The 25660-nt window shown below is 51.1% G+C and overlaps 1 protein-coding gene across 4 annotated transcripts in view; it reads right to left on the bottom strand.

Moving 5' to 3' along the window:
• Positions 1–25660, bottom strand: part of NR6A1 (nuclear receptor subfamily 6 group A member 1) — a 59761-nt gene that overhangs the window by 9087 nt on the left and 25014 nt on the right. For 2 of the 4 annotated variants that reach the window (XM_030961231.1, XM_030961232.1), the window contains exons 2-6: positions 7944–8174; positions 5494–5549; positions 3985–4142; positions 2913–3140; positions 2280–2534 (exon numbers count right to left, since the gene is read on the bottom strand). In XM_030961231.1, the coding sequence (XP_030817091.1) occupies positions 2280–2534; positions 2913–3140; positions 3985–4142; positions 5494–5549; positions 7944–8174 (928 nt within the window). Of the gene's footprint in view, positions 1–2279; positions 2535–2912; positions 3141–3984; positions 4143–5493; positions 5550–7943; positions 8175–14604; positions 14714–25660 lie in introns of those variants that run through there. The other 2 variants (XM_030961230.1, XM_030961229.1) reach the window with 2 other exon arrangements.

The following is a 25660-nucleotide window of genomic DNA, read 5'->3' as shown; positions in this document are numbered from 1 at the left end:
ATGAAAGCCTTGTCGGCTAATCTAAAGTTATACAAGTTTTCTTGCTCTCCAGTTGACATTAAAAATCTTGCAGGTGCAAGATTGCAAAGCTCAAGAAGTTAATGAGCACAAAGACCACTCAGTCATCTGTGGGGTTTAATTGTTTTTAGAGCATGCACATTTTTACCAGCCACTCATCACTTCATAAATCCAGGAGAGCTCTTCTCTCATTCCTGCAGTTGAACTGTCTTACTTTTCTGCACATACTTTCCTCCCCCTTTCAAACAAAGCTGTTCTGTTTTTCACAGCCCTATTTCTTCTCGAGGACTGACTCCTCCACACACTTTTCCTCACAGTTTACACCAGGCAAGTTTCTGGCTGGGAGTTGTCGGCATCAGCTGGGGAGGAGGGGGAAGGGAAGCGCTATCAGGAGTGCTGGGGGAGGTCAGGAGTCTATTCATTTCATATTCATCTTCAGAAAAACAGCACAATAAAAGAAAACATTTGATCTAGCAGGCAAACAGAACATTTAGCCAGTTGTTAGCAGCAATTAAAACAAAAGGGCTGGGGAGCTCATTCTATGCCTTTGTTTGTCACCTATGCTTTAGCACTGCTCTTGTCATTTTGTTAAAAGCAGAAATTAACCCTGAAGTGCCAGACCATCCCTACTCAGTGACATTTCTCCAATCAGGTGTGAGCTCTAATGAAGTTCCCTTTGCAGTCATTCCTGACCAATGCCAGAGGAGCCGGGGACTCTTTGAGAACACCCACAAATGGGACACCTCTCCTAAAGGGCCCCTCTCAAGTCCAAAGTGACCAGATATTCCACTAGTGCTTTGGACAGGGAGACTGATACCCATGAGCTATCCCACTGCTGCTGGAGACAGTCAAGCCATGGCTGAAGGACCATGAAGACCAGTGGGAGGGAGCAACACAGCCCCAGTCCCCTCAGCTGTGCAGCTTCCTGCTAAATGGCTTTTTGGGTGTGCATTCTCCCAGGTTACTAATGACAATTAAGGACACTTGAAAAGCTAAATCACAAGAGGAGACTGCAGAAGCATTCCTCTCCCAAGAACATCTATTTTCATCCATGTGCACAGATCTTCTCTGAAGGACCTTCAAGGCGACCAGCTCTGAATTGCCGGTTTCTGCAGGGCGAGGATTCCTCCTTTGTCTCGTTGTCTTACCTCTCGCTTGTATTTATCACAAACTCAAAATGAAACAAACACTTCTCTTGTGAGGCTCTGACCAGGACAGCAGGAACAAAAGGACAGCTGAATGCAAGAACAAGTGTCATTGTGGTTTTCTATGACCCTCAGTGCTCCTCGCAGGAGCTGCACCAGATGCACGATGAATGGCTGTGCAGAGCAGCGCCGCAGAGCAACCTGTCCCAGGAAATGAGACACCTGGGGCCAGCTCCCTGCTCCCCACCACGGGCTCAGCCAGACAGTGCCTCTGCTTGTCACAACAGATGCACAAAGGAGCCCCCAGGAACCATGAGACACTGCAATGGCCGAGGACCACAGCACTGTTGTGAATCTCTGCTCATCAGACATCCCTGGCGACTCCAGCAGCATCATGAGCCCAGCAAGGGCAGAGAGCAAAGGGCAGGTGTTTAAAGGGAGGATGGGCAGCAGTTTCTCTAAATTCTACCTGTTCTGCCAAAGTATGGTGAGACTGGGACTCTTCTACCAAAAGAAGAATCTGTCTGGCACAAAGACTACAAAAATAAAATATCCAAACCAAAAAACAACACCCTGACCAACATGATAAATGAAAAGCAGGTTCCTCAGAGCATCAGATAGCCTGTACCATGGAAAAAACAAGAGCTAAGTTGCAACATCTTTAAATTTATCTAATCAAAACAATGAAATAGCAATTAATAATGAACACTTTGATAATACAGACAACCAGCTATGTGAACAACCTTTCCACTGGCCCAAAGGGTTTTTAAATAAGGCTTTCTTTCCTGTGTGTCAGGGTTACCCAAAGTGCTGGTCAGTTTTACCCTCCTCATAAATGGTGGCTTGTAAGGCTCTGTTGGAGGACAACAGCATTGCTAAGTGGAACTCAAACAGCCCCACATATCACCATGCCCTTCCCTGAAGAAGGGAGTTGTGATCCAGCACTGACTAACCATGATGTGCTTCCTAAGCCTGGAACAACAGTTCCCTAAAAAATAGAAGAAGAAAACAGCCACAAGTACAGTGACCTGTCCCAGGAGGTGGTCAGAGAACACCTGTCTGTTGGGGTCCCATGGCTCCACATCCCCAGGTGTCCCTGAGCTCAGCCCATCTCACCTGTGCAGCTCGTCATCAGAGGGAGAGTACTTGGAGGTGACATCTGCAAGGTCACCAAAGATCTGCTTGCTGTAAACAGTCAGCGAGGAGAGCAGGATCAGCTCCTGCCACGTAGAGCTGAGCAGGCAGGTATAGTCCTTGATGGAGAGTTCACAGAAGAACGGCAGCTTCTTGATCCAAGCAATCTGCCTGAAAAGCAATTCATCCGCCAGACGACACAGCAGCGCAAACAGCTCTGCCTGAGTCACTTTGTACCTGCAGGCACAGTAAGTACAAAGGCAGAAAAACCATTAAAAACGTTGAATGACACCATCTGACAGGGAACTTGGAAACAAGGCAAATGCAGAGGAATTGGGTGTCACCTGGTGACAGGAGCCACGATGTCAGGAGCCCGGGCAGGGGCTGAGGGGAGTCCTCGTGGCCCCTGGGGTCACCCACCTGCCCAGCACCCAGCCTGGCCAGAGCATGCAGCCTGGAGCCCCTGCCAGGCCCACACAGCCCAGTCCCTGTCCCAGCCCCTGCCAGGCCCACGTAACCCAGCCCCAGCCCCAGCCCCAGCCCGGCGGGATGGGCTCTGGTTTGCTGCCTGCCCCGTGGTTGTGCCCGCCCCGGGGCTGTCCCTGTCACACGCACCCGTCCTCGATGAGCATGGGGGTGCTGAGGGGCTCCAGGTCCTCGGCACACAGCAGCTGGCTGATGAGGCCGTGCGACTGCGGCTCCAGGCTGCGCGGCTGCGGCGCCACCAGCGCCGAGTGCGCCGAGTAGCTGAAAAGGTGCGGCAGGTACTGGTAGTGCGTGGACACCGGCGTGCCCAGGTACTGATCCCTGAGTGCAGCGAAGCCGTTCAGCTCCACCGACCTACTGGAGAAGGAAAAGCTCTTCAGTACACCCCCACAACTCCACCTGATTCAGTACAGTGTCACATCCAGCTCCACCAGAAATGTGAACAGAAACAGGGAAAGCAAACAGAATGGAAATGCCTCTGAGTTCAGCCCCTGCCCTGGAATGAGCTGGCCATGCACTGCTGCACACCCAGCCCGGCTGGGCACTGGTTCCACGTGATGGAGATCTGGGAGCAGCTGCTGAGCTGCCATTCAGGGGGCAAAGCAGAAACCCAAAACCCACCTGTGCCCAGCCCTTCCACCCCAGCCTCCTCACAGGGCCAGAATTTAGGACTGTACATTAAGTACTCGCACAGCCAGCGAACACAAACAAGGCCAAGCTTAAGCTGCAACTGAAAGCAGATGGGACCAGGTCTGAGATTCTTGCAGTGTTTGCAATCAAAGGCTGCATCAGGAGGTTTGCACTCACAGCAGCCAACACCACCAATTACTAACATAAATGGTTTTATTTTCAGAATCTGAGCAAAGTGCAGAGAAAGAGCTTATGCAAAATGAGCAATGAAAGCTGATCAAGTTCTCAAGATCTGCAGAAAACACAAACAATATAAACTGAGGTATATTTTAAATATAATTGTATCTCAAGATTTCTTCCTTTTTTCACAAATATCTCATTTCCCAGTTCAATTCTTTTCAGCCCGGTGCCTGTTTGTCTTAGAACACAATCAGAGAGGTAAGAACCTGCTGCATGACCAGTTTACACAAAGATGCACCCACATGTTTCCCCTACACTGACCCCAAGTATCACTCAGGGAAAGAAATCCAAGATTCCTGTAACACCAAATTCTTCCAGGGGTCATTCCCACCTTGAAGATGGAGTAGAAACAGGTGAAGGCTGGTTGCTCTCAGAAACTCCATTTCCAGGGGAACTATGGTCACTGTCTCCGTTGTTGCTCCATGACATGTTTGCCTCTCCCTCAAATTCTTGCCCAGACATAATTCTCTCAATCTCTTCCTCTGATATCTGTCAAATACAGGACACAATGGTTGGGAACAGAAAAGCAGAGCCTCTGTTTGCAAACACCCCCAACAGGGCTGAGCCTCCTGCCCCCCTGCAGGTACCACATCCTTCCTCTGCATTTAACAACACACAGGGAAAATTCTATTTACAGGTAATCACGGTGACCTCCAGCAGCACCGTTCAAGTGAGGGCAGCACAGCAGACAGGAACTGACACATGAAAAGATGATGTCAGATGGACATGGCAACGAGCTGTAAATCAGCCACTGTCACACCCTGAAAAAGCTGGCAGTAATTGAGGCCAGTGCATTGGGAACATCACTCAGGACTGGCAGAGGGAATGGCAAACAGGAGGTGGGGCAGGCTCTGGTTTGATAAAGCAATCAAGAGAGGCAAGGTGACACATATAAAATCAGTCAGGAAAACATTTACACGGAGACAGAGCTCCCTATTTTCCTCCAGATAAGAACCAGGTGGCACCTGAAGTAGCAATTGAGCACTTCATACCTAAGTTCTAGAGAGCAACATATACAAAGCTAAAATAGAGTAAAAAAATTTTAAATTGAGTTCACTGTAATATAAAGTTTCAAGAAAGTGCTGGGCATGCTCCTTGAGGAATGTTCCACCACTAATGGGGAAAATACAACAAAAATTTAGAGGCATCTTTTTTTTTTTTTTTTAATTCTGTGTATGTCCCTTAATGTGAACAGCAGGAAATAGGTTTGTGTGGTTGCAGGCTGTGTCTGACGCTGCCCAGCAGGGCAGAGCTTGCTTGGCTCCTCATGCTTTGGGCTGGGCTGAGGGCTCCTTCCCAGGCACTCAGACTCACAGAAATGGCTTTCAGTGTTATTTCTATTTTGCTAAAATAAACACTAAACTTTTAAAAGACCCCTCTTCCAGGAGCAAGCTGGAAATGGCCATCATTCCTCAGGCTGCGGCACAAGCTGCTGTGCTGAATTCCCTCTCTCTTTACAAGGCATCTCTGCACAAGCTGGGCCATCAATCAGACAGACATTTACTGGTGCCCTGCTTGCCACAGCTGAAGGGATTGCAGCAGGCAGATGAGATTTACTGGGAGTCATGGAGGGACAGACGTCCTTGTGTGGCTCACAAAGGACAGGGTGCAGCGAGCCTGTCCATGCGTCCAGCAGCACCCAGCTCCATTTACCAATCTACAGCTCCTGACGTGTTCCTGACAGAGCCAGAGCCTGCCACACCAGCAGGAGGCACGGCCAGGGGTGATGGAGGCTCAGCCAAGCCAGCCCCAGCCCAGGCTGAGCTGCTGCCATGGTGTGAGCCCAGCCCAGGGGGCCAAAAGCTGAAGGGAACCACAAGGGATAGCCACACGTGCTCACCTGGACAGGTCCAATGCTTTTGTTTCTGCCTCCTGGCATGCCATCCTCCCTGATTGCTGAAAGATACAACCAAACCTTAGTGAGGAACACTGCCACAGGGTATTAAGCAGATACCTATTTATGTTGAAAGAAGTTTTTTATACCTTAAAAGATTCATTTTTTTCACTAAAGAAGTTTACAGAGAAACCTCCAGTGCTTGAGCAGCACACAGCATGGTTCTCCCCCCAAAAGGCACAGACACATCAATGGGGCTACAAGCATTACTCAAGGATTTTAGTTCCTTCATGTGCTCCTTGAGTGACAGGTAATGAGGAAATAACAATCCTTTATCACAATTGATTTCAGCGTAATTTGAGAAGTGGAACAGGGTAAGGAACCCTATCTGACCCCTGGAAATAACGCAGTGAATGCCCAGGACTGCTGGAAAATGAGATGTGAGGCCAGCACGTCCAACTCCACCACCCACAGCCCCGTGGAGCAGCAGACAGACACCCCCAGTGCAGCCCCCAGCACAGACACACAGCACTGCACTGCTGGATTCTGACCCTGCTGTCCCTTCAGAGGGTCCCATCTCCCACAGCCACCACAGAAAACAGAGGGGAGATGTTTGACCCTGCTGGCTGCTTGCAAAGCTGCTGTTTAAAACTCAAGTTACCACCCCGAGCTGCACAGCTGCATTTCAGAGGGGCAGCCTCATTTCTCAGCCTTTTTAAGGCTCTTTAATCAATTTCCAGGGAGCTGCAGTGAAATCCAGCTAAGGGGATAAACGTGGAGCAGTTTCTGTCCCTTGCTCTTCCCCCTGCAGAGCCCAGTGGCAGCCCTGCTGCCCTGTCCCCCCTCCCAGGCTGGTCCCTGTTTATCAGGGTTTGATCTCTTTCCCACCACGACCTGGCCAGACTTGGCAGGAGGCTCTGCCCAGCTGCACGGTGACCTTGCTGCTGCACAGCCTCACCCTGCTTGGCACAGGGGCTGCAGGAGGCCCTCCCGGAGCAGAAAATGACACAAAATTTGAGCGAAAATTTCTGTCCCACAAAAGCCACGGTGCTGCTTGGTTTGAGATATCCTCAGCTCAAATCCTCCCCGTGTGCCTCGAGGCTGCTCCTGCAGCTCAGGGGGTGCCTCAGCAGGGCAGAGGAGAGGGCCACAGGAACTGAGCTGTGCCTGCACAAACCCCAACCACCGACCCGACCAAGGCACAGCACTGGCTGTTTATTTCCTATGAAAGCTCTTAAAAAAATAATCAGTTTCTCACTAAAAAAAAAAAAATATTTAAAAAAGGCTGTCAGTCAGCTGTTACCCCCTTTAGGTTTTTTTAACTTACTGGCATTACAGGAATTCTGGGGGAATTGTTTTTATTTTCCAAGATATTTTACCACTAACTGTGACTTAGAAGCTTCCCAGATTGCCTTGGTCTTTTGATTTCAAAGCATAATTTTAGCAGACAATAGCTTCCACCTGCAGCAAAACGTAGGAATGTTTTTGCTGGTGGTCCATCAAAAAGGCCTCAAGAATGGTTCCCAAATACAGATGGACTCTCTGGAATACCATCCTGGTCCTGGGCTGCATGACAGCCAGCCTCCTCAAAGCTGGTCTTCCTACCAATGCTAACCTCTGCCCCTTATCTGAATGTGAAAATTATTGTATTTAGACCTAATATGGAAGGGACTTTCCAACCCAACAATGCCATAACTTGGGCAACAGGGCAGGAAGAGAAAGCTCCAGAACCCAACACTGAGAACCTTCAGGGCTGCCTGAGGCCTCCCTGGCCTTGGTGGAGACCAGTGGGGAGTGAAATTCAGATGGTTCTTGGGGGAAGGAAGAAAAAGGAAAGGAGGAAATTAAGGGAAGAGGAAAGGAGGAAATTAAGGGGAAGGAGGACAAGGAAGGGCAGGAGGAGAGCAGGGAGGGCGGCGCGCCGCCGGCAGGTGGCGCTGCGCCCCCGCAGGTGAGAGCGGCCCCCAGGTGAGGGACCCGCGCTGATCCCAGAGGCACAGCACAGCCCGGATAGCCACAGGTGAGGGACCCGCGCTGATCCCAGAGGCACAGCACAGCCCGGATAGCCACAGGTGAGGGACCCGCGCTGATCCCAGAGGCACAGCACACCCCCAATACCCCCCAGACCCACAGCATTCTCCATACAGGAATGAAGTAGCTCAGAGCTTAGTATCTGTGCATAATTTTTAATCTATGCACGATTTTGCTGAAGCTGTGAGGTTTTTTTTGCAGGGAATTTGGGAGGCAGAAATGCAGTACAAGATGGCAGCTGATGGAGGGGCAGGAGAGGGAAGGGTGGCCCCCATGGTGGCAGTGCCCCTCTCTGTGCCTCCCCATGGCCCTGGCAGCCCCCACGGTGGCAGTGTCCCCTCTCCCGGTAGCAGCCCCCACGGTGGCAGTGTCCCCTCTCCCGGTAGCAGCCCCCACGGCGGCAGTGTCCCCTCTCCCGCCGTTACCTTTGCGGTTCATGCCCATCTGCAGGCACTTGAGCAGCCGGCAGTACTGGCAGCGGTTGCGCTGCTTGCGGGACATGACGCAGTTCTTGTCGCGGCTGCAGCGGTACACGCGCTTGTTGCAGATGCTCCTCTTGAAGAAGCCCTTGCAGCCCTCGCAGGAGATGATGCCATAGTGCAGCCCCGTGGCCCTGTCCCCGCAGATCAGGCAGGTTCGCTGATCCACCCGCTCATCTGCAAGGCAAGAGGGAGCTCTGAGGGGAGCCTGGCGTTTCTGTCAGGTGGGTCTGAGGGGCAGCCACAGGGCCCATCCTGCAGGGGCAGCTCCATCCTCCCCTTCCCCACTGCCAGGCAGGGCCCTTGGGGCTCTCCCCAGCAGCCTCCATCGACCTTCCTGCTGCTCTGAGCAGAGAGGAACAGAAATTCCAATGGGTTTGGAGAGGGACAGAAACTCCAACTGAAATGTCCCACCTCAACTGCACAGAGTGCAAATACAGAAACCTGGCAGGCAGCAGTGACTGTGAAATCCTGTCACATCTCACAGACTCCAGGGGCACCTCTGGGCTTCAACAGCCTCACTGCTCTCACAAGCCACTGCCCAGAACCTGAGAGCATCGTTAGAGAAGCCATCCTACAGCTGAGCCACAGTGATGTGATTTTACTGGTCCTTTTCCAAATCTTTGAAAAGCCTTTGGATGACTAAAAATGTAAATTTCAGGGCTCTCCACAACAGGAGCTGTCACATTAAATTCAGTATTTTAAGACTCTAACACTGCCTGAGGGAGAGAGCAGAGATGATGCTCAGCTTGGTCCAGACAGGGATGTCAAACAGAAAGGAAGATGATGGTGAAGAGACCCAGGTAGTGCACCCAGAATCTCATCACCTCCTACTGCACAGGGAGGCCTAAACCTCACTTCAACCAAGTCAGCTATGCTTAAAATAATGCCAGCAAGTTGCACCAGCAGCTCTTCCTGCAGCAGATGTTCCACAGCTCAACAGTTTAACCCCTTGTACACCAGGCCAAGCTGCCCCAGCCCCCATCCTGTGTTTTAACCCCATAAAATCCCAAGAGTTGCAAACAGATCTGCACTGCAAAGGTGGGAGCCATCCAAATACATTTAGGAACACACAGATCTGCAGTATTCCAGTACTCTCCATGGGGTTGCCTTCCCAAATGTCAAACATTACCCAGATGACTGGATCACCCTGCCTGAGCCAGGCACGAGAAGAGAAAGGAACCACTCTGCTGCTTCTCACTCCATCACACCTCTCCTCGGGATGCTGGTTAAACCAGGCTGTCTCCCAGTGCCATTGCCCACAGGGACAGAAGCACCCACGGCCCAGCAGGACCCAGGAGGTGGCAGGGGCTCTCTGGGTGCCTGGGCACGGAGCAGGGCACAGAGCAGGGCACAGAGCAGGGCACAGAGCAGGCATGGCAGCTCCCCGTGCCCACCACCCACACTGGGAGCCAAGGGCAGCTCACAGTGAGCACACACAAACCCACCCCGTGCCTGGGCTGCTGCCCACACCCACTGCTCCTGTGTGCACACAGACCCTCCCCAGCCTTTGGGCAGCACTGGCTTGCGGAGATGAGCTGGTCAAACTCGCTCCAGCACAGTACCAAGCCAATTTTCCTCCTTTAGATTTGACCAGGGAGTTTTCTGAGACAAAGGTGTTTATCCACAGGATGGATTTGTGGAGCAGCAGGAGGTAAGAGTCACAGTGAAGTCTTCTCCAGCGTCAATAAAGCCCAAGCAAACTGACAAACCAGGGTGTAGCTTCTTACTGCTGCAGCACATGTGAATGCAAGAGAAATGAATGAGCCAAATGTTTTGGGACCAGAAATTAAACCAGTTTTCTGTTACACAAGCCAAGTAAAAATCTAAACCAGCTGCTCCTACTCACAAGCAGCTTTCTCCAGAGCTTAAACCCAGTAGAAACCAGAACCAATCTGTGTTGATCTCTAAAAGGTTTGCTATGCACAGCATGCACATTTGCACTGTTCTGCAAATTTCACTGTTATAAAGCATTAAAATAAAGGAATGAACAAAGGAAATACAAACTTTAAGTGAAGAAACACTCCCGATTTGCAGCAAAACATTCCCAGTTTCACATGACAGACCACCTCAGGTATGTGCTGCACCCAAAGGAATGTGGGTACAACCAGGAGTGGGGCTATCTGAGCATCTCTGAAGGGAGGCAGCTAAACATGACTTTGTAGCCACCAAGTGCATAATCTCCACCTTCAGCAATCTGATAAGGGCGGGGAGGGGCCGGGGATTAGCCAGGACAGAGGAGTCCTCTATCTGCAGGGTTTAGCTCAGGCGCAGCCTCCCCCTGCTCGCAGAGCCGTCCATAAATCCCGGGCTCAGCAGCAGTGCCCGGCTCGGGGGCAGCGCCGGGAATGGCAGCGGCTCCCACACACGGCCAAAGGCAGGACACGGCTGCTCCAGCCCCAGGGCTCCCTCCGCAGCCCCGGCTGACCGTGTCAGTGAGGGCTCATTTCCAGGCACAGCTTGTTTTGTTGTGGGAAGAATGGGGCCGTCACCCAGGCAGTGTGGGAAGCCCGGATGATTAAAGCGAGGAGGAATCAGAACCCTTCCCTCGTCATCTCCATCTCCCCAGCCAAGGGGGAGATGGTGTGAATGGCCCCTGGCCACAGGAACTGCACTCACCTCCAGCAGAAACTGCTCCTGGGTTTGCAGGTTAGAGCTGGAAACAGCAGCAGCACACACCGGGAACAAAGACAGACCCCAGGGACCACAGAGGTGTCCGTGCTCCCCACAAACAAATGGGAGATGAAAAATGATGGCCTACAGAAAGTCATAGAGGTTTAGATCTTTTAAAAAATCCTGCAGGGACCACAGCCAGGCTCACACTGCTGCCCTGTACCCATGGGTTTGCTGACCTTTGCCAGTTTTCATCCCACGTAATGCAGCCCCTGGTGTGGGTGAAAGATGGGAGAGATGGGGCAGAACCACAGGGAACTGCACAGAAACGGTAAAGCACCAGCAAATCTAAAGCAGTTTTGCACTGAGGGTGCTCTGAACTCCCTTAACCTTGAAATTTCACTAGAATATCAAAACAGATAACAAGAATAGCAGTTTTTAAGTGAATAAGCCCTCCCTCCTCCCTGTCACCTCTCGTCTCACTGATTCCTCTGGTTTCAAACGCTACACAACACAACACAGGTTAGGACACAAAGCAATTGGTAAGAAATTTTTTCAAATACCTGTTTTATTTCAGAGAGAGAGCTGAGGAAGCTTCCCCCCTCCCCAATTTTCCCGATGGGTCTTACATTTAACAAACTCATACACGGGATATTCTGGCTTTGTTCTCCCAACCCATTGTAGCAGGGGCCACTAAATCAAACAGTTGCTGCTACGACAAAAGCACTCACAAAAATCTCAACCTCATCTTGAACCCTGAAGATTTTTATGGCTACTCCCTCGCTAGCCCCTCCCTGAAGCCACATTAAAGGATGTATTGTTTTCAGAGGTCATGGTAGGTTTCATACCACATACAATGTAAATTCTCCAAGAATATGATGATGTTACACAAGAAACACAGAAGATGGAGTAAAAAGAGGAAAAAAAGCTCTCCCCATCTATGTTTTATAAGACAAAAAGTAAAAGCAATAAATTAAATTTTTCAAGAAACTGCCTTTTGCTCTCAGCAAAATAAGCAGTCTTGATAATTTTTTTAACAAAATTCCTGTGAATTTCCAAAAGGAAATATCTTACAATCCTGCTGAAACACATAGCAAAGACCCAAACAGAAAGCACTACAGCACGTGGATGAGATTCTGAACCACACAGCAAATGAACTGAAGCATGGGGACACACACCCAGCACAGCCCTGTCACTGCTCCCACCTGTGCCAGCCCTGTGCTCCAACACCCCAGCAGTCCCACAGTGCTGGGAGTGGCACTGCCACATTCCCGAGGGGACCAGGAGCTGGCTGCAGGTCCCCAGGCTGCCGGGGGCTCACAGCCACCCCTGGAGACCCCACTGAAAACTCTACAGCAACTACAGCTCCCTGGGAGATTTACCTTGGAAACCTGGCGGGGTTTTGGTGCGGCCGGCCTGGGGGATTCTCCACAGCGGTGCTTTACGATGGAAGAGAAACAAAGACTTTATTTCCAAAAGTAAGGCCAAAAGTGAAGGCACAAGCCCTCACGCGAACCCCAGAGCAGACAGTGCTGGGATTTGGCCTGGCTGGAAAGCAAGAGGGAGAACGAGGAAAGATGCCACAGGCAAAACTTCCCAATTATACAACAGAACGTGAATTTACAGCTAAGAAAATCTTTCACGGCTGAAAAAAAATTACAGGCAACACTCAGCACTGCAATTCATTAATATATTTAACCTCTTTTCAGCTGTATGCCAGTTATTTGCTTCTTGATTAACTGACCCTATCTCAGCCCCCTGCAGCACCCTTGAGCTGGGTTTAAATCTCAAGCTGCTAAATACCAGCTGTTTGGGGAGGGGGTGGAGGGGGAGATCTCACACATGTGTTACTTAAATCCCAACCGCATCTCACTCTCCTCTCGCCTCTGGTGATGCCTCAAACACAAACAAACGTGTTGGGGTTTCTTTTCCCCTTTACTTTTCCTAACGATGTTTTTCACTATCAATTTTTAGTTTCAAGAAAACCATCCCGTGAAATTCAAGCCCCAGGACTGGAGGAACTCGCCCCTCAGTGTGGAGCGCTGCATTGTCCAAACAAGCCCACCCCCAAACCAGGCGCCTTCGCTTCAGGGGCCTTTTTTTTTTTTTTTTTTTACTTATAATCGATGAACACAGGGATTAAATTTTCTGCGCGTTGGGCCCTGCTCGGGCCGGCAGAGCCCGTGGCCGGGCGCACAAAGGGCCGGGGGTCCCGCTCCTGCTCCCCACCGAGCCCGCAGATGGGGGTCCCACCCCACGCGTCCTGCCTGGCCAGCCCGGCTCAAAGAGCAGATTGTGCTGCCCCGGATCAGGCCGGCCGCGGTGAGGGCTGAATAGAATTAACCCTCTGTGAACTAAAACAAAAACATTTGTGTGCCCAGCTGGGAGAAAGGTTAATTTAAATGGACAAGCCTCCTGTAAAAAAAAAATAGAGGAGGGAAAAGAAAGAGGAAGCCTGCAACCTTATTCCCTGTACTGTAAAAAGATGTTCTACTCACAGAGAGTCTCATTTTAAAAAGCAGCGAGTACTGGAAAGAAAAGAGGAGAAATGCTGCGCTAGCGGAATGGCCAGTGCATCTCTGGTCTCCCTTTCCATTAATGAAATCCCAAACTCACAGTCTTATTCCACTCTGATTCCGTTTCTGCTCAAGTAGAGTTCAATCAAAAGAAAACCCCCATTAAAACACCCAGAAATCATCAGCTGCTCCTTTTCGGCTCGGTATAAATCAAGAGCGTGCAGCTGATGAAACCCATCGCCCATCCCCTGCCTGGGACACATCTCTATTTGCATATCAAAAACTCATCTGTGAAATGCAACTTCTCGCGGGCAGGAGAGCCCCGAGCCCGGCCCCGCGCCCCACGCACCGCGCGTCCCGGCGGGCGGGGGCTGCCGAGGGACACGGGGCGCTGCGGGACCCCCGCCCCGCTCCATTGTGCGGGACGGGGACAGGACGGGTCCCTCACCCCCGCCAGTTGTTGCACAAAGAGTTTGGAACAAAAGCCCGCACACCAAAATGTGCCCGATGGCCGGGACCGCAGCTGGGGACACGCTCGAGGGTCTCGGTCGCGCTGCCCACGCTCACAGACCGACTCCGAGTTCAGGCGCTCTCTCAAGTGATCAACTTTCGCTGATCCAATTTTAGCAAAATAAAGCTCCATGCGCGGTCCCTGCCCCGGCTCCGGCGCGGCCGCACGCTCTGAATTAACGACGGGGTTACACGGGTTTGGTTATTTAATTGGTACATTACAAAGCAGTAGGATGAAGCTCTGACTTACCTGCCCTAAAACCTATTCTCTTGGCCCTATTGAAGCTGTCTAGATGTGCAACCCCTGAGAAGGATGCTGAATTAAGAAAATCTGAAACTAACCCCACCCCCAGCAGTCCGGGCTGCGGGAGCAGGGCCCGGGCACAACAGAAACAGTGACTTCTCCAACGTGTGTTGCCCAACACGCCATGCTCTCTCCTGAAATATTTCATCCTTACTCTGAAGGTGAGCTTTACCGCTGTCCTCAGTCACAGAGGGGAAAAAAGGCTGCAAATACCGGGGGGGGCAGCGCCGGTCCCGGGAGGGCGGGCGGGCGCTACCGAGCGCCTCCGTGACCCCGATACTATCCATAATTAACGATACTAAAAAAAGCTCCTCCAGATGGTCGCAGGGATTAGGAAGTTTAAAATATAAACAAATTAAGCCACAAAACAAACTAATGCCCTTTTTTTTTTTTTAATTGCATAATCCTGCTCGCAGCCCAGGGCTACGCTGCCCGGCCCCGCGCCCCGGGAGCCGTGAAAAGGCAGGAAAAGGGGAAAGCCCGCACGGCTCCTTCCTTGTCCCCGCGGTCCCGGGCGGCCCGAGCCCCGCGGTCCGAGCCCCGCACGCCGCGCCCCGCGGGCGCCGGGACGGGGCGGCCCCGGGCCGGTAGCGGCGGGGGCGGCGGCCCCGGCCCCGCGCAGCCTCCGGCGGCACCGCCCGGACAAAGGCCCGGCCCCGCTCACCTTCCATGCAGGTCGAGTCCCGCTTCATCCCCGGCCGGCTCCTAGGGCCGCCTCATGGCGGCGGCGGGCGGGCAGCCCGGCTCGGCCATCGCCGCCGCCGCGGGCCGCCCTATGCTAACGACGTGATGTCAGCGCCGCCCCCGCCGCACCGGCCGCGGGGGGGCCGGGCCCCCGCCCGCCCGGCAGAGACGCTGAGCCACCGGCCGAGAGACCGACTGACAGACCGACCGGCCGAGAGACCGACTGACAGACCGACCGACTGACAGACCGACCGACTGACAGACCGACCGGCCGAGAGACCGACTGACTGACAGACCGACCGACCGACTGACAGACCGACCGGCCGAGAGACTGACTGACAGACCAACCGACTGACAGACCGACCGACTGACAGACCGACCGGCCGAGAGACGAACCGAGAGACTGAGCAGTCGGCTGACAGACCGATCATCCGACCAACAGACTGACTGACAGACCAACCGACCAACTGACAAACTGACAGACTGACCAACTGACCAACAGACGGACCGCCAAGTGAATGACTGACAGACTGACTGCTGCCACCGCCATGAGGCATGGCCTGGGCAGTTGCCAGGAGGCATCAGATGCTGGCCACCACCACCAAGCACGGGCCACTGGCAACCAGCTGTTGGCCACCAGCCATCACTACTGGCCAGCCCTGGCACAGTCCTTGCCAGGGAAGATGAGAGCGCTGTTCTCTGCGGTGTGAAACAGGTACCACTGACACATACACCAACAAAACCCAGCGATCCCCAGCATGAAGGTAAAAGTTGCTCAGAGCAGCTGTGGCTGCCCCATCCCTGGATCTGTTCAAGATGAGGTCTGCACAAGTGAGACACCGGAGTTAAAATGGAACACAATAAATCCATGACTGACTTAGCTGCCCACCTCCAAACAGGTACCACTGGCAGCACTGGTCATGGTGAGCCCTTCATCAGACACAGCCGCCTGTGTCTGCACCAGAAAATATTCTCATGAAGCTCTTCTGCCCCTTCATTCTCCCCTGGTATGAACTCAGCCTGGGCTACAGTGCAGCTCATGTGTCCTTAGTGCCTAATAAACTGTCCTGGTGCTCAGCTGTGTTTGACCAGCCCAAACCAATGCTCACCACACCATTTAAGGGAAGGCCCAAGAGCATTTCTGCTGATGCCCAATCCAACCTGTCATCCAGATGTCTGGATCTCTCAAAACTGGCTCTGCTCAAAAGGCACAGTTTGCTTCTGTTCCTCATCCTGAGGCCTGCAGCACCCAACTGCGCTCTGAGAAATGCCTGGCTTAGAATAAACAAGGCTCAGAGGCAACAAAAGAGGTCATATTTCACACCATCCCAAGCCTGAAATTTTATTGCTTTCTGGTGACATCCAGCAATGCAAGTAACCTCGTGAGCATGCAGGGCAGAGCTCAGTGGTGTCCTCCTGGCAGCCTGGGCCCCCTGCTCCAGCTGACCCTGCTTGGGCAGAGGATCTGGCCACCAACCCCAACCCCTCCATGATTCCCTCTACTCATAATCCTGGTTTTAACCCAGCATTTCTGCACAGCAGGTGCATTTGCAGGAGCAAACTCTCTAAGCTTTGCTGGTGCTGTAAATCTGTGCAGTCCTGTGTCAGTGAGACCCTCGTGGGACTGGTGTCCCCTTGTCCACAGCCACCAAACCTGGGCTGGCTGAGGAGCGGTGCCGCCCTGGCAGCGCATGGCCAAGGTAAGGCAGCCCTGGCTGCACTATTGACACAGCTGTTTGCAATTGTGCTGCTCCCAGAGCTCCACATTCTTCATCCCCTGCGAGCCCTGAGCTGGCTCCCGGCACCCCTCGGAGGAGTGTGACCAGAATGCAGAGTGCTTATTTTGTAAAGCTGCAGCGCAGTGTGGACACAGCAGGCTGAAATGAAGCAACTTAATCTCCAGATAACACAAAGTTGCTCCCACAACTGCTGTTCGGACCCAAAACACAGACACACCAAAAAACCCCCAAAACAAACCCACTCCCACACCCCACCCCCCTCAATTCTGAAACTGCAATTATAGACCAAACCTGGCTTGGAAAAATTATAATTGTCCAAACAACCCAAATCATCCCAATTATTCAAAACTCGCATTAAATACACATGGCAGTTTATCCATATGAAATCCTTAAGGGCAGAAAATAATTGAAATAATTGCAGAGATCCAAAACTATTCTGTAAAATCACAGGCCAGCTGGGAATGGGCAAAGAGACAGGAAAAGGAGTTCTGTTGTCTGACACAAACAGCCATGCAGCAAGTCTGGGCAAAAGGAAAATCAAGTAGCTGGTTCTTATTTTAGCCAATTCCCATCCCAGACAGAAAAGCCTGATGCTACTGTAACCAACATCTAAGAATTTATAACAACACCAGGTTGCAACAGTAAAAGCCAAAAGCATTGCCAAAAAGTGGGCAAGTGGCACTGCTGCCTGCAAGGGATTTATTGTCCTGATGTTAAAGCCATAAGGGACAGGCACAGGAAGCAAGAGGAGGTCCTGCCCCTCTCCCCCTGCTCCCTGGTGATGTGCCATGAGATCACCGTTCCAAAGAGAAGGAATTCTCAAAAGATGTGACTTTTTTCAGAAATATGGAGACGAAGTGGCATCATGAGCCTGAAAATGGATTGAACAGTGCCAGGCCAGGCCAGCACAGCTCTCCCAGGACACTCTTTGCCAATACCATCACTTGCCGCAGCCAATCCCAAAAACTTTGATGAAAACCCCGAATTTGGGCCGAGCAGGGTTGGCAGAGCTGTGTGGCCCCAGGCCAGGGGCAGCCCTTCCTTGAGCTCTTGCTCTCCCACCCACGGCCACAGTTTCATAATTCCCCGTGCAGCAGCGGGCTCTGCCCATTTTCATGACAATCGGGGCTCTGTTGTGTCCCCGCAGTTTGAGCCATCAGCCCCTTTGTGGCAGGAACAAAGTCCGGGCTGTGACAACAAAACCCAGCACATCTCGGCGCTGAAGGCGACAAACCCAGGGCTGCCCCCACACCACTGAGCTGGCCACGGACCAAACGACAGCACCGAAAGGGATTTGATTTCAGGCAACGAACAGATCCTAAGGAAATACCCGATCCTGGCTCCGTTTTCACGTTACCAACAAGGGTGGTGCTGGCAGCACCTCCGCAGTGCCTCAGCCCGCGTGGGTCGGCAGGAACCTGGGGAACGAGACCCAGCACCCACAGCCACAACCAGCCTGGTTTGCAAATGTGGCTGAAAAAATGATAAAAGTTCACATTAGCACATCTCAACAGCCTCGGTAATGTGGATGTTACTGCTTTCAGGCACTGCAGTAAGAGCTGGTTGGAGGTAAACACAGCGTGTACTTCCCCCAAAAGATCTACTCCACTCATTATGTATGCAGCTATTTCAGAGAAAAAATTTAAAAATTAATATTAAATTGCTTAGAGGAGCTATGGAAGAAACTGCAAGGAATGATAATAAACATCCACCTGATGTCTGAGCTGCTCTTGATAATGGTTTAACAACAGATCAGGTAATTCCTCTCCTCCCTGGTGTTAAATACACCAGGAGTGTGGTGTTAATAATTCTAGTGAAGGTGGTCACTTGGTGCACATAAAATTAAGCTATTTTCTCCTTCTTAATAGTTTGATAGGTCGTTGTGTAAATTGAATCCCTATATCAATTTCTGGTTTTATCCGTTTACTTATATTTTTACTTGCCTGGCTACCGAATTTGCCACCCCAGACAATTGAGTGGTTACAATACAAGAAGCGTTTCATTGCACCTCGCTTGGTGGGTGACACACAGCAGAGAGCAGCTCTGTGTAACAGAGGAAAAGGCAGGGGGGAGGTTAAGGGCTCCTCAGAGAGGTCGCCTTCAGAGGAAAAAGGGAAAACAAATGGGATTGTAGGCATGGGAAGTATATGGTTTTACTGCCTTAGTGGGAAAGTACAAGAAAGGGGAATTGCAAAGGGAGAAGCTTTACATTTCTATGAGGAGGCAATCGAGCTCCATTCCCTTCCAGTGGGATGGCTCCATCCATTCTAAGAGTGCATCTCCTGTGACTCCCAGTAACCAAATCAGGTCACACAGCATCAGGGCACACTGGAAAGCATGGGGAAGTCCTTGGGCTGGGTCCTGGCACCAGGAGAGCCTCACAGACCCCAGCACTGCATGGCTGGAGCAGCAGCAGGCCCAGGGCAAGGTCTGAGCCTTGCACCTCATCCTGTGGGCAGCTGTTTCTGCCTGGGGTCGATATTCAGAGCACAGAGATGCAGCAGTGGGGCTTTGTCCCAGTGTGTCCCACCCACAGAACCGTGCACCCATCAGCCAGTGGGGACACAACGAGCCCAAACTCTTCATCCAAACCCAGGCAGAAGATGATGTTCAGCAGGGTGCAGGGACAGAGGAGAGGCCTGTAGGCCGGGAGGCAGAGAGCATCTCCCAGATTTGAAGAGGTGGGGAAATTCTGTGCATTAAAGTGATCAACTGAAAAGCCAAAAGATGACTTTATGCCAGATTTAGACAAACTGCAACCACACAGATACACCAGCCTTCTGCAGTTGCTGGTGTTTTTAATAATAGCAACAACAGACCAAGTTTGTTATCATAACTGTAGTTATTATATGTAGTTATTATAGTTCTGAACAGTATTTACAAATTCCAGCTTGCTGTTGAGCAGCAATTTTTTGTATGCCCAGGGAAAAACAAACAAACAGTGAGGACATTTCCTCAAATTTCCGGTCAGATGGCAAAACAAAGAAGAAAAAAACCTTCAGAATTACAACTGCAGCCAACCTGTTGCTGGAACTGCAGCAGCTTGGGAGCTTCTTTGGTGTTGGGGAAAGTCCTGTTTGGGAACATCCTGGCTGCTCCACGCCTCTCACACAGCGGTGGGACTCGGCAGAGGGACGGGAGGCGGCACCGTGACAGCACAGAGCGACCCGCGGGATGCGATGCCGAGCAGCCCTGTCGGGCCGGGCTGTCACCGGCACAGAGCAGCGCTTGGACGGGTCGGGAAACACCGGCGGATCCGCACCCACAGCGAGGGTAACCGCGCTCCAGGGCTCCGGCGGCTCGGGGACACGGGACACGGCCCCGCGGCTCCGTGCGGCCGGCGCTGGACGGGAGAGGGCAGCACCCGACCGGGGACACGGCGAGCGGCACGGCGGGACGGCACACCGGGAACGGGACACCGGGAACGGGACACCGGGAACGGGACAGCGGGAACGGGACAGCGGGAACGGGACAGCACACCGGGAACGGGACACCGGGAACGGGACAGCGGGAACGGGACGGCACACCGGGAATGGGACACCGGGAACGGGACACCGGGAACGGGAACGGCATACCGCGAATGGGGCTGGGCACACCGGGAACGGGACGGCACACCGGAGCGGGGCCGGGCACACCCAGCGGCCCCAGCCCAGCCCCTCCCGGGACATCCCCGGAGTCTCAGCCGGCTCTGCCCAGGCCGCCCCGAGCACGGCACCGATGCGGGCCCGGTAGCGATGCGGGCCCGGCACCGATGCGGGCCCGGTTTCAGCCGCAGTTTTTGTTCCTCGCTTCGGCCCCGGCGCTGCCCCTCTCTTCCCCTCCCCTCCCCTCCCCCCCCCCCCCCTCCCGGGGCCGCACCGAAGGGCCCCGCTCACCGGCTGGATGGCGCTTCGGGTTCACTCCTCCTGCAATTAGCCGTTCTGTCAGTAGGAGCAGCTATTTAAAATGTCCCTTCCCGCTCCCAATCATCTTTAAGTATTCAATTTAACTTGTTGAAGTTTGTAATCCTATTTTAGTCTTTTACAAGAAAAGGAAAAGCTGACCTGAAATGTCCTTCCAAAATTAACAAAAACGGGAACAAAATTATGGAGGAACTATCTAAGAAACCCTCAGACTTCCTCTTTGTACCCATGTAACCAGCCAAGAATACATCCATGCAGAAAACAGCATATTCCACTAAAAAAACCACATCACCTGAACTCCCAGCTTCTGTAAGAACCTCCTGCCCACACCTCAGCTTGGAGACTGAGTGATTTACCATCTACAACCATTTATAAACAACAATTACTTATTAAGATGAATTCAAGCTTAAATCAAATTGTGAAATGTCAAAACCTATGGAAAATATATTTATTAGAAAGGCAAGGGCAATTGAGGACAACAGCACAGGACAGCAGGGGAAATCACCATATTCAAAAAACCCTCCTCCAGAAAAATGCTCTCATCATTTTAAGTTTCTGCTGTTGTAAATGTGAGGAAAATGTCCCCATGAGCTACACAGGTTGTCCTGGCTGCAAGGTCAAATCTTTGTGTGTCCAGCAGGCTGTGTGCTTTCAGCTCAACACTGCAGAGCAGAATGGTGCTGGGGAAGTTCTTTGTATCCTGCTCAGTGCTTTGGAGCAGCGTGGAAATCTGGGGCAGTTCTGCACTGCTCGCCCTCCTACTAATATTGGTTCCAATTCTGAGCGGGGCAAGAGCTGAATCCTGAAAAAACCATATGTCATTTCCCTGTCTTCCTCCTGCTAAACCTGATCCTCATGCTTTCCTTCTGATAAAAGGGATAATTTATGCATCACCTGCACCAGCAGCTCCCAGGCCCAGATACCACCCACCCCAGTCAGCACGAGGTTCCAAATTAAGATGTACGTGACTGCAAAGAGCCAATTTTATTAGACAAACACTAGGGGAAAAAAATCTTCCATCCTCCTCTCATTTGTGAAGCCACACAGGGCAAAGTATTCCCATGCCTATTCCTGACAGGGAGCGAGGCTGCCCCAGCACAGGGGCTGCTGCTTTGGGTGTAAAGACTGAATCGAACATGCAGTATTTAAGACAATTAGGTTTTCAAAGAAACTACACTAAACATTTCTTTCATGTGTAATCAAATTATGTTAAAGCAAACCTCATAATTTAAACCATTCCATTGGTCAGCTCCTATTTGTTTTCCCTGCACCCTCATTTTTGCTCCAGATCTGTCACATTACATTAACACCTTTCCTACTCACTGCCTACAGAAATAACAGCCTTCGACATGCCTGCACAATCCATTTGTCCTGCTCTAATTACTTTTTGACATAGCCTCTTCTGCTGTTATCTTGCCTTTTCTGACCTCTGCCTGTATTAAAGCCATTTAAAACAATCTTTACTCTCTGTATCTATTGTGATGTGTCTTACATGATAGTGCTGGAGTATCAGGCAGCGACATTTTGTAAATCAAATATTTAAATCTGTGGTAATACGATAATGTACTTGAGGAGGGAAGCCACGGCACAGTGGTAACAGCTACGACTGGCTGCTCACAACACGAGCCCCCAGGACTGCAGCACATATTCAGGATGAAATTTCTATAGTCATAAAACTGTTGTAAATAACGACTGCTCAAAGATAAACAGGGTTTTCTGTGTACTGAGGAATTTCCCTTGATTTCACAAATGGAGAAGAAAGCAGGAGAAACTGAGAAAAGTGGTCATCCTGCACAAGAGAACCCAAACAACCTCCAGACAAATTGAGCAGACAGGAAGAGGATCAGGCAGGGTGCACCAACAATGCAACCCATGACAAATCACACTCTTCTTCAAAGCCAAAGAAGAAACCATGAGTCTCTAATCCCAGTATCCCTCTGTTTTCATCAAGCCCATTCAAAAACTGTGCCCTCATTTTCTTTTGTGGTGATTCACAGAAGATGAGCCTCTAATTACCAGCTACTTCCCCAGCTGAAGCAGAGGAGGATCTGCTCTGTGCCAAGTGTCTGCTTTGGAGTCAAGAACTTTTCCACAGAGTGGAACTAATTTTTTGGATATCAAGTTGATCCCGATGTATGTATGTCTCACTATACAGTCTAACTACATCTTTACATGCTATTTACCACATGATCCAGCCTCATGCTCACTCAGTTGGTATCTAGTCAATATTTTACTCACATTTCAAGAGATTCCTCAAGCCTACATTTGCTCTGGTTCATTTACAGGGTAATTATCCAGCTCACACCAAGGCTGGCCTTCTAGATCCAACCAGTGCAGACACAGGCACAGCTCTGCTGGGAAAGCACAGCTCTACACTTTGTCTTCCAGATGACAGCACTATAAAACCGACGGGGGACAAAACCAGAGTCAATTAAAATACATTAAATGCAATGCAACAATTCTATGATTTGTCATAGAGATTTTATTCCTTTGAATTCCTCTGACTGTGTCCTCAGGACATTAAATCCCACAAATGCTGTGGAAAGCTCTTCCCACAACATTTCCTTATGCTCATTTTTATTTTCCCCTTTCCTGTCAGCAGCTCTGACCACAAACCTTGGCCTCATTAAGGCATCTAAACAGAGAAGGGACCCGTGGCTGCACAGCCAGAGCAGTCTGATGGGAAAGCAGGAGTGTGAGACGATGCTGTGCTGGAGCAGTGATGGAAAGGCTTTTCAGCCATGGTTTTCCACAGGACATCCAACAGCAGGAGCGGGTCTTGCCCACAGGAGCTGCTGAAACAGTGAGGATTTAGGGCACCAAAAGCAACAGACACCAAGGAACCAAGGCCATAGAGATTCCCAAATTTCATGTCTTTTGTGTGAAGAGGCTCCAATTCCTCTGTCCAGTGCACAGAGCAGCATCTCCTCCAGCAGGCTCCGGAGCAGTGCACGTTGGGCCTTAATGCCTTGTGCAGGAGCCTGGTGCTCGGAGCAGCCCCGTGCTAGGACTGTGATTAGTCCTTAACAGAGCCTCTGAATTGCCTGCTGGAGGAATCCACCTCTCCCCTGACTGCCTGGGGACACGGCCCCGAATTAGGGGGGTTGATTTCCCCTCATTAAGCCTGTCCCGAGCTGCTCTCTGCAGGCACCAGCCTGGCCACAGCTCCCACCACGGCTCCAGAGACACGCTGGAGCTCCAGACCCCAGCACAGCCTGCCCTTCCTGGCTTTGGGAGGGGAAATGGCAGCTTGGCCAAACCAAACTGATTCCCCTGCTGGCTCTCGGGGCCCAGGAGCGCTGCAGCCGAGCCCCACTCACAGCACGTCTGTGTGTGCAGCACAGACAGACAGACAGACAGACAGAGCTGCCCTGCTCTCTGCAGCCTCGCTGGCTGCCATAAATCCTCCCCAGTGCAGCACAGCGGGTTTAGCCCGAGGGATCCTCTGCAACAGAGAGGTGCTGCAAGAAATGTGAGAGGGTTTGAGAGGAAACATGTAAGATTCAGATTTGAAATTAAAATGATCTGCCCTGACAACAGTGCCTGGATTTCTGCATTAAATTTTTGACATTCCAATGGCATGATACGTTCAAGCTGCTCACCGAAGATAATCCCACGCGTTTTTTTAGGAGTTAAAAATGAAAATCTGCATTAGGGTTTTTATCATACATCTTGGAAACAAGGCAAATAGAAAACTCCCAGCGCTCACCACCAGGCATCTTATCAGCAAAACTGCGAGGCTCTTTGTGCTGCGTTGTGATGACTTTGCAGCACACGTACTCCTGAAAACAGCCCCTGCTACTCACAGGAGGCACCCTGGATGCTCAGCCCCACAGATCCCACCGTGAGAGACACACATCTCATCGTGTGTCAGAACAGCCCAAATCACTCTGAGACAGCTCCTACACCAGATTTAGCAAACTGCACTTGCACTACGTCTGCAGGAGCAAATGTAAGATGCTAGACTAGGGCCACACCAGGGTTATACGCACTCAGTATTTGGTTAAATCAAGAATTAGACTTATGTGTAATAGAGATATGAATGTCACTTTACCAAACAGAACATAAATACCCACAGGACAGCGACCCTCTTTAAAGGAAAAGACATCCAGCTTTTCCTGGGTGAGTCTTGCCTAAGACTAATTACATTATTGCTTGTTATTTGCAACAAAACACAAACATTTTCCTTATGCCCTGAGAGAGCAGTGACAAAGGAACCCGTACACCCTCACCTCAATACACGCTACCGTGCAGGATATAAAGCACTCTGATCTAGCCTCATCCACCCACTAAATTGCTCCAAAGTTTGCTTGCACATATTCTCTGCAAGTCCAGGGAGAAGCTGCTTTCTGCACTGGCAGTACAGCGAGCAGGGTGACAGTCTAACATGGTGTCCTGCTGAGATCCAAGAATAGCAATGCCTTAAAAGGCAGCGATGTTGAGATCACAAGGAAAAGAGAATTAGGGCACAGCTGTGGAGTTCTGCAGGCTAAAACATAGACTCAATATGTCAGAGAAAATTAAATCACAAAGCTACATGTAATTTCTAGTCTCATTTGGAACTTTGCTGTAGCTGTGCAGAATTTGTGCTCAGGTCATACATGTGAGTCTCTGTGTTTCTGCACACAGGAAAAAAGCATGAAATTAATTTAAAAAGATAAAACAAAGGAGTTGAATGCTGCAGTAACACAAACAGCTAGGGAAGGATGTGTACATGCTACTGCAGCTCACACACAGTTCTGTGGGCAGCTCTGGAGGCCAGACAGCTAAGCCCCAGACCAGCCTGTGACACAGCCTCACCTGCAGCACAAAACAAAGGCAAACCGATCTGACAGATCTGAAAAATGCCTGTTTTCCTGCCGTTGTCAGATAAGTGAAAGGGACCCTTCCTCAAAATTGAAGGTATGAAAAGTGATAACAAACTTTAGCACAGGCTTTTCCCCTTGAAGATGTTACATTTCTCAGACAGTCTGTAGATACAAATTTGCCAATATTTATTTATCCTTGAAGCCCAGCACCAGCTTCTACTCTGGAAGCATCCAATATCCAACAGAATACAGTCCATTATCCTCTGCCAATATCTACTATCTCAATCTGTGTCCAACTAATGAATTTTCGGGACGTCAGGGTCTGTGCCTCGAGCAGGAGCTCGGTGCCCTCCCCAGTGCCTTCCCCAGCTCCAGAGCTTCTCTGCTCCAGAAGGCACCGTGGCAGAGACCAGCACAGAGGGCTTTGATGGCAGGACTGTGGGTTTCATGGATGAAAAGCTGACCTTTAGGCAGAGCAGGAGGGGCTCTCCCAGCCCAACATGGACCCATGGAGCAGCTGAGCAGTGTCTCACCCCACAAGAGACCAGGCTTTACCTGACCAGCAAAATTACCTCTTTAAAAGGCTC

This window comes from Camarhynchus parvulus, chromosome 17 (assembly GCF_901933205.1).
Source record: "Camarhynchus parvulus chromosome 17, STF_HiC, whole genome shotgun sequence".
Classification (NCBI taxonomy): Eukaryota; Metazoa; Chordata; class Aves; order Passeriformes; family Thraupidae; genus Camarhynchus; species Camarhynchus parvulus.
Note: the sequence above shows the minus strand (reverse complement) of the source record. Positions and strands in the feature narration are given on the sequence as shown.